Below are 10,000 nucleotides of genomic sequence, written 5' to 3' on the forward strand. Positions count from 1 at the left end.
TTCCCATCAGGTATAACATTTGAAATAGGGTTCTTAGCAGAAAAACTGAGTTGTCTCATACAAAAAGTGTTTCAACCAAGTGTGACAACATAATTTCTAGATGACTTGCAAATGTTTACATTCTTGTTTTCAAAAAACATGCACATGCATACTTGTAGGCAGAAAAAAAAAAATTTGGAAATTTTCCAGCATAAAATATTAGGATGGTTGTATGTTTTGTTAGGGAATTAATTTTTTAACAAGAATTAAGTTATTTCAACCAGTTGTTGTGTCATTAGTTACTCAAAAAGAAGTGAAAACTTCTGTGAAAATGTGGATTTAAAATTTTCAAAGTTTCTTTTGAAAAATCAGGTTTTAAAAGAAAAGACATAGAGACCGGATTAAAGCATCCATGACGTAGTGACTGGATTAAAGCAATCTATAACATTTCACAAAATTGAAGTTGCTTTAATTTCTAATTTGATCCAAAAAAAATAATAGAAAAGTATTCTAAAGTATTCTATAAGCAAGGATCCTTATCAATATTATCATCTGCAATATAGAACTAGAAAACTATACTGAGAAAATAAATTATTACACCAAACCACCTAATAATAAGTCTACTATTTTTAAATATTTTCAACACAATATTTATAAAGCAGAATTTTTAACTTTTTACTTTCAAATAACACAGTACTTAACTTACTTGAAATATTGAACTTGAAAAATAAGCTTGACTTGAACAAAGTAAGCATATTTCATACCCAAAATCTAACATCAGATAAACAAAAATTTTTTTTTCCAGACTTATCTTAATTGGCAATGTAGCTTTTAAAAAAAGTTAAAACATATTTCACTCATGGTTAATGTTGGATGACTATTGTACTTTATAAGCACTATTTTTGTGCTTATAAGTACAATATAATAAAACATTTAACTTCATGATAGCAAACTTAGTTTAGTTATAAACATATCAATAACATTGAATGTCTAATTGGTATATAATAAAAACCAGCTAGGGTAACTAGTATTTTATCTCCTGACTGGGTGATTGTGTATCAGACAGATTACTATATCAGAATAAACTTTTATTAGAAACTTGAATCTGGTGGCTATATTCTTGCTGGCAGTGTGAGTGAGCGCTGATTCTTATCACTTAATGCTGTTATTTGACAATGATTGTGTTTTGCTAATATAAAAGAAATGGTTGTATCTTTAGGTTATATATGTTTATTAATTTGCTGAATAAAGCCTTCTATATCAGCTTGAGTTTTAATTTACTATTATAAATTTAATACACTTAGAAATCGATACTAAAAATGCTATTGAGGCAACATTAAAAATCATAGCTTTTACAAAAGACTACAATTACCTGGAATTAAAATCTTGTCAGTTTTCTAATGTTTCTTGCATAATGTTCATGAATAAAAGAATTTGATGCATAAAATATTTCTTGTTAATTATATGACTATGAGGATCACTCAATTTATTAGATAATACCATGTTGAATATAAACACCTTTGATCATTTTAATATAAGTGTAGTTGATTAATGTTAATGTATATAATCAGGATAGTTGGCGAACTTTCATGTTCATTTTCTATGACTTTTCCCTAAAACTGAAAAAGAACAAAAATTTTCACATGCCCTTTACTTTTACCCAAAAATATAAACCTGCTTCAAAAGTGCTCTCATTGACTTTTAGATAATGCTGTTTATATGAGGCTTTAAAAATACATTTTTTGCAATCTTATCTTAATTGTCAATTCAAATAAGTATAACTTATAACTCAAAATAAATATGAACATAACTCCAAAAAAAAACAACTTATAGTTTGCAACTAAATCAATGAAAATTCCCTGAGTTTTGCATAATTAATTTAATTTCCCGATTTTAGCAGAATCTCCAAGGTGCTGGCAACCCTAATTATTTATAAATAATAAAAGTAAACTTATACCAGCATTATATTATTAATTAGAGACTAAAAATCTAAAAAAAGATAAAGGAGGGTGTTAGTTTTAGTTTATCACCTTTTTATACAGTACTTAAATCATTTTTTTCTAACACAAGTGTAAAGCTTTTTAAATTACCTAATTTTTTTACAATGCTATAATTTTTTTAAACTAGTTATTTATCATTTGCTGCTAACTTTGCATTTTCTGTTGATTTGCTGCTAACTTTGCATTTTCTGTTGACTTGCTGCTAACTTTCCTACCATTTTCTGTTGATTTGTTACTACTTCTTGATACAATTTGCAATATTAGGTGTCTCTAACCACTACACTTTGAATGCTAAATTACTAGTACTTAAAAATATTAGTTATGATGTTGTTATTTATTATATTACAAAATATTTTCAAAAGCAATATGAGTTGAAAAAGCTCAAAAGAATTTTTGTTGTTGTTGTTTTACCTAATCAATCAGAAAAAAACTTTGCAGAAGAACATAACATATATATATAAGTTTTTAATAGCAATCAAAGTTTATTAACATAATAACAAAACTTTTATTTTTACAATATAAAAAAATAGTCAATTATTTATGTAGTTAGTTACATTTAACTATATACTTCAATCATTTTTTAAAAAGGAGACAAAATTTATATGCAACTTATTATTTCAATCATTTTTCAAAAAGAAGACAAATATTGTATTTTTTTTTGTGATAGTGTGTTATATTTTCAGAAAGATTCACAAAAGGTGCCAAGAATGGAAACTATGCTGAATCTATTGGAGATGTGACTTCTTTAAAAAATGGAAAAATCAAAAAAGTTTGCATATTTATAAAAGAGCACTCTAACATTTTTATATCTGATGGGCAGGCTACTATGTTTTGTTATTACTTATCAACTTAAATTTTTTTTTTGTTATTGCTATTACAAAAATTATTTTGCAAGAAGTTGCAAAGCATGCTCTTAAAACACTTCAGAATAACCAGTTTAAGGATAAGATTCAGTTTGATAGAATTTTTGAAAGCTGCAATAAAGTTTTATCTAAAAGTTTAATAAGGTTCTAGATTCGTTGTTTTAGAAATGAGGGAATCTAAAGTAAACTGAATTTAAAACGCTGCTACATTATTTTTAAGCAATTTTGCAGATAGCATTACATTTTATTATAGAAGTTATACATCCAAGACCATCAATAATATGGCATCAAATACCTGCACAATACAACATAAAAAAGTAGAAATTCTAATATCTCAGAGGTTACTTTATACAAAATTTTAACAAATAAAGTAAACTCAAAACTATATATATAACTTATAATACAAATATAAGAAGAGAGGTTAAATTTTTACATGCATCGTGACTGACACCCATGCACACATTAATTCAGAAACTCCACAATACACATTCTGACTTTGTGCTCAGGGCTAAAATTTCACTTTATAGCCAAGCATGTCACGCCAGCATGAAATCCTACCTCTTTTGGATAATATTCGCTTTTTGTGACAGGTAGATACTAATGTGTGCATCAGATCAACTGAAATTGATTCTGTAGCCCATAAGCAAAAGAAGTGTGTGTGTTAAGCTTTCTTTTCACTAACTATTAAGCAATATGAAAAAACAACAAGATAATACCAATCCACTAGATGGAACAAACCTACCACATCATTACACCTGTAAACATTACTAGCCTCTAATATCACTTAGCTAAGAATTTGCTTTTTGATAAATTGCCTTAACATTACACCTATATGCACATACAGTCTTAAAATTGTTTTGCATTCTTTAATTTAACAGTTGTTTTGTATGCTCTTTTATTTAATTGATATATTGTGTGTGCTTTTACTTATCTTTGTTTCAAAAAAATTTCTGTTTATATATAAAACATGAAATTGAAGCAAATGAGATATTGAAACCACTTTTAGAATAAATTACTCATTTATTGTTATAAAATTAATTTTATAATAATAAATTAGCAAATTAATTTAAAAAATTTTTATTTAAGTAATAATTGCATTTGTCAAAAAACATAAAAACACTTTCAAACAATAATTTATTAAAATGTCATCAAAATAAGTTAAGAATTGGAAAAAAGCTTGCACATTCATAAATAAAATACACCATGGAAATAAAACGAGTTTTATGAAAAATTGAGCTTGTCTGATAGAGTAAAAGCTAAATAAAACATCATATCTGGTATTTTGGTAACAAAAGTGAAAAAAAACTACAATTAAAAGTCTTTCCGAGCAATTAAATACCCAAATTATTCTGACAAACAAAGTTCCAGTGTCAAAACACGAACTTGAAAACTTTATATTCAAGTTTTGACAAAGTTAAATGGGTGTATTTTGATGGACAGCAATACTTAAATAAAGTCTGACTTTTGTCTTGGTGACACGTATAATACTTCAATATATTGTGGCATTGTAAATAATATGTGTAAATACAAATTTTTGGACAAATATGCTAAAAATTTGCTCTTATGGCAAGCAATTGTAGTTGTGGAAAAAAGAGTAGAGCTTTAGTGGCATCTTCAACTTTAACATTAAAAAAATTGACTCTTAAAAAATGCATACATAAAAATAAATATATGCATAAAGTAGTTGTATTATTGTATATACAAATAATAACTACTAATAAATTCTAAAAAGTGTATCACCTAAGTCACTAAACAATTATGGTTCTCGTATGCATTATTTTTTTATTTTATTTTATGGACTATATCTTTTTAAGTTTGTTTTCTTTTGAGGTTGATTAATTTATTATATATACGTTGAAAATATTATATATATGTTGATTTGGTAATTAATTCTTGTTTTTTATTTTTGTTTATCAGTTTTTTATTTCTGTTTATGAATGAATTTTATCATTATATACCCTTCATTTAAGCCTGAGGCATTCACAGATTTTTGCAAACATTTGTGTGACTGTGTGGTTTGTGTAAATTAATACAACAACATTTTATAAAAACTACAAGACTAAATTGGACATGTGCAATGACAATTTATGTTCCTCAATTGAATGTTTTTAAACTATGAAATTACAACATTTATATTCTAAACTCTATCCTTAAAAAGTAAAACCCTGAACTGTAGCAGAAGTTTAAACAAAGTTTCAATTCATAAGCAAATGTTACATTTGAGTCACTCCATGCCAACCGAACTAGGGTCCAACATGAACCCCCTCAAATTTTGATGAAACTTAGTGGATTTGTTAATATTAGTGGGAAGCAATTCCTAAAAATTTCAGCATAAAATCTTTTGTGGTTTATGAGGTATGGTCATTTGAAATTTCTGATTTTTCCAAAAAAAAAACTTCAGTAGCAAAAACATGTTTTGTTCGTACTTTTAAGCTCTATATTTTAAAAACAAAGTTTTAGAAAACCTTCTAATTATTTTTTATTGTATATAACTTTAAACTTACTTTAATAAAACTTTGACATTGAGTTCTTGAATGTCACATTTTTTCCATAATGGCTACCTAAAAAACCTAAAATATTGCTTGCAAATATAAAAAGTTGATTTTTCATGAGTCAATATACAAAACCTGCAGTTTAAGAAGTAAAAAGACATTTTTATAATATGGCTTCCAAATTTTTAAAAATTTACTGATAAGATACAATTCAGTAAAAAATTATAGACTTCTAAAAATGGCTGGAGCTAAAACTTAGAAAAAATGGCCTCCACTTCAATCCACATGTAACCTAGGATTAACACTGGTTTTTATTAGATTTTTTTGTTCTTCTAATTCAATAGACTTACTTAAAGTGATTTTAGAAAAAAAATAGTGGATACTCTAGGGAAAGTTCCAAAATCAGAATAATAAAAATCGCACAAAATGCATTAAAATCAATAAAAATAAAGTTATTGTTGTAATTTAGTTTGTACTATATATTGTAATACAAAGTATATATGAATTTAAAAGTATTTCATAATCAAAACTGGAAATAATTTTTTAATTAAGCCTGAATTTAACTCAGTTTTTAAATACCCTAGCTTTTTCCTGCCCCCTTCCCCTCCCCCATCAATTTTTTTTTAAACATGCACATTTTTTCCCAAAACATAGAAAAAAATTGTAATTGAACACTTCTCATACATTGTGAGTCTGGTTTTATGTATGATGTATGAAGTGCCTTTATGCCCAAACACAGTTTTTTCTTGAGCTGATAGTTCATACCATTTACCAGTTGTTGATTGAACTTTTAAAGATGAAATTTTGCATTAAACGCACGTTATTGGAATCCATTTAATACCTTCTTTATGTGGCCAAGCAAAAATGTTTAAGGAAATAGACTGCTTCGTGAACTTCATAAGAACATCTTGATTTTCTTCAGATATTTCTACAATATTCCCTAAAAACCATTTTGCATCATAAACACATGCTATATTAATTCCTGGTGAAAGAGAAGCAAGTAGAACTATATGCTGCATTTTAGGAATATTTACATTAGTATACATACTGTCAAATGACATTTGTCTCATCTGTAAAGTATATAATTGTTGTGGTATAAAACAATGGTGGTTTCTTGTTCCGAGAGTTGTTGAACAATTAGCATAAAATTCTTCTAATTTAAAATCTATGCAATGTAAAACAATTGCATCATTTGAAATGTATTGAAAATGCATTCCTTTGATATTTTGTCTACACCAATCATATATTTTCTCAGGCGAATTGATAGCATCTGTATGTTATTGTAAACTGACCTTAAATACAATCTTTTGACAGTGCTAACAACACCATCGCACGCACTCTTTCCATGTGATGTAGCAAAGAAATGCTATTCTATAGATACTTTATGATCTGATTCATGGTGACATAAGTAAAATGAGTTTTTATAATTTTTTTTATTGTGAACCTGCACCATTACAAAGTAAATGCAATCATTAAAGTAAGGCAATAACTCTTTTGTTTTATTATTCATAAATAAAACTGAGTTTGTATTGTGTTGCTAATAATCTGAAATGATACAAACACTTTTAAATTTTATCATTTTTTCTTCCATATAGAAAATAACAAAAGGATGCAATGTTGCTTGACTGTTGTTCGAATGGAAACTTTGTACTGCATCTTGAATTAAAAAACTGTAATGTTCAGCAAAATCAATAATACTAAAATATGATTACTTGTTAATATTATTTTTAGATGCTGCAAATATGCTGCTTGATTTTTGGCTATTTAATGATTGTCTCTTAATTGGCCTATTTGTTGACAAGCTTTTTCAATAAAATCATTCACTAGAAGAGTTACTGGAACTATATTATGTTTTTTGTTGGCTTTTTGCAACTTATTAAAAGTGATTTTTTCCATGCTGTGTATTTTAAACAAAGCAGTGAGATACTGTTTTAGTGTGTTAGTATCTGAGCAGTTATTGCAACTATGCAGCATGCAATCTGCATTTGTTAAGTCTTACACAACTAATGTCAAGAGGTCTTTATAGTATAACATATCTGATATTCTCAATGCTAAAGTTTTGCATTCTGGTGGTACTCACAAAGACATACTGAATAGATTCATTCAGTGTGTCTTTGTGAGTACATTCTTTTATATTAACTAAGAGAAATCTTTTTTAAAAATGTTGTCTTTTACCATCAACTTGGATTGAGACATACTGTTTCATACCTGGACACATTGAAGAGTATTTACCTGATTGGTAAAATTCATGAACTTGATTTTTTACTTTATCACCAATAGATCTTTTTTCTTTTTTAGATGGTTCTGCCATTATGTCATGCATTTATTTTAAATACCTTGCAGCTTTTATCATTCTTAGGCAAGCAGAAAAATAGTTTTGTGTATAATTAATGCTTCAACTCTCAGTAACCAAAGTCAGTTTAAGTTTTTCTGATTTTGAAGATACATTAAAATTTGCTTTAATTAACTCTATTAATGAGTCCAAGTCTTGTTTACTTTTGCAACAAAACAATAAAATCTGGAGAAATTTCCAAAACAGTTGCTATTTTCTTTTGGGTTGCAGTATGGATTTTGTACATTTTTCTTTTTGCATAGCTGACCCTGCCTTTATGAGCTACTAGTTTTAGAGGTAAACAGCCAAGGCTGTTAATGTTGAATTAAAGTTTTTTTAAAAAATGTTAGTCTCATTAAAATTATTATCTTTATGTTGACATGAATCGCTTCCTTAATCTTCTTTGTTATATTTTTAATACAACATTCTTTGACATTCTGTACAAAGTTTAAGACCAGGTATTAAATCTAACTCCTTCGCAACAACCATATTGGTTACTCTGATATATTCTAAAAGGTAACAAAATGATTATCCATTAAATAAACCATTATATTTTAAAAAATTAAGTAAATTTATTTTTAAATACTTATTGATTTAACTTTGTGTTAGTTAAATGGATACCAGTAAAAAGCTTCCGTCATACCAAGTTGCAAATTTATCCAAGTAGACCTATTCATAGTGATTACAAATAGTTCGAATATGATTTACTTTACATCGCAAATACACAAGTTCTTGATCTTTTTCTGTTAATTCCTCAAAAACTTTAATTTTTTTTGATTTTGATAAGTTTTACTTCGAGACAATCTTTATTTAATGCTTTTCCAATAAAACATTGAGTTAGATCTAATGACACACTTGCCATTTATTTTTAATTACTATCTAAAAAAATTTCTCTTAAAACAAGTTTTGAAATTAAGGTTTCCATACGTTTTGGCACAACAAATAATTAGGAAATGATAAATTTTATATATAAGATAAAGATATAAAAAGAACACTTAATTATTTGCTTGGCTTTTCTGTCACAGCTTTTAAGTGTGTATGTTGATTTCTTTTTTTGTGTATATAGACACTTCATGCATAAGACATATTTTTTTGTAAGTACTGGACAAAAATGTGCATCTTTAAAAGTAAATACACAGGGGAGGGGGAGGGGGCAGAGCTAGGGCTATTTAAAAACTGAGTTCAAGCTTAATTAAAGACTTATTTCTAATACTGATTATGAAATACTTTTAAATTCATATTTACTTTGTACTACAACATAAAATACAAACTAAAGTACAACAATATTTTTACTTTTATTGTTTTTAATGCATTTTGGGCAATTTTTCATTGTTCTGATTATGTAACTTCCCTTAGAAAACCCACTATTTTTTTCTGAAATCACTGTAATTAAGTCTATTAAACAAGAAGAAAAAAAAATCTAATTAAAACCAGTTTTGATCCTAGGTGACCTGTGTTTTGAAGTGAAGGCACATATTCCTAAGTTTTAGCTGCAGCCATTTTTAGAAGCTTATAACTTTTTAACTGAATTGTATCTTATCAGTAAGTTTCTAAAAATTTCAAAGCTTACCATATAATAGAAACTAAAAAAATATGTCTTTTTACTTCTAAAATTGCAGATATTGTATATTGGCTCATTAAAAATCAACTTTTTATATTTGAAAAAACAATTTTTTAGGTTTTTTAGGTAGCCATTATGGAAAAAATGTGACATTTAAGAACTTAATGCCAAAGTTTTATTAAAGTAAGTTGAGAGTTATATACAATAAAAAATAACTAGAAGGTTTTCTAAAACTTTGTTTTTAAAATATAGAGCTTAAAAGTATGAACAAAACATGTTTTTGCTACTGAAGTTTTTATTTTTGGAAAAATCTTAAAAAAAAATCTTGGAAAAAATTTTGAATGACCATACCTCATAAACCACAAAAGATTATTTGCTGAAATTTTCTGGAATTGCTTTTCTCATTAATATTAACCAATCCATTAAGTTTCATCAAAATCTGTGATGGCCCATGTTGAAATCTTATAATTTTGGTCCATTTGGCATGGAATGACCTATTAGGGTTAATATTATTCAAAAACAAAAGTCAAAAATAAATTTGAAAGATATTAAAAAATATATATTGATTAATAATATCTATAGAATTGAAAAAAATGGTAAATTTTTTTTTTAACTTTTCTGATAATAAACGTGTGACTTTTTTATGTTTTTTTATTTATCTAGCTTTTAGTTTTTTCTTGTGTGTTTCAATAAAACATGACAATTTTAAAAACAATTTAGGTTTATGTGGTAATAATATCCACTTGCATCAAGTTTCCAGTTAATTTTATACT

General features: G+C 26.6%; 1 protein-coding gene across 1 annotated transcript in view; it reads left to right on the forward strand.

The window, feature by feature from the left end:
• The window catches only part of LOC136080633 (location of vulva defective 1-like), a 205,367-nt gene that overhangs the window by 164,519 nt on the left and 30,848 nt on the right, over positions 1 to 10,000 (forward strand). The window contains exon 21 of the mRNA XM_065797535.1: positions 9,948 to 10,000. This exon is cut by the window's right edge and continues 125 nt beyond it. Within this exon, the coding sequence (XP_065653607.1) occupies positions 9,948 to 10,000 (53 nt within the window). The remainder of the gene's footprint in view (positions 1 to 9,947) is intronic.

This window comes from Hydra vulgaris, chromosome 05, assembly GCF_038396675.1.
Source record: "Hydra vulgaris chromosome 05, alternate assembly HydraT2T_AEP".
In the NCBI taxonomy this organism is placed as follows: Eukaryota; Metazoa; Cnidaria; class Hydrozoa; order Anthoathecata; family Hydridae; genus Hydra; species Hydra vulgaris.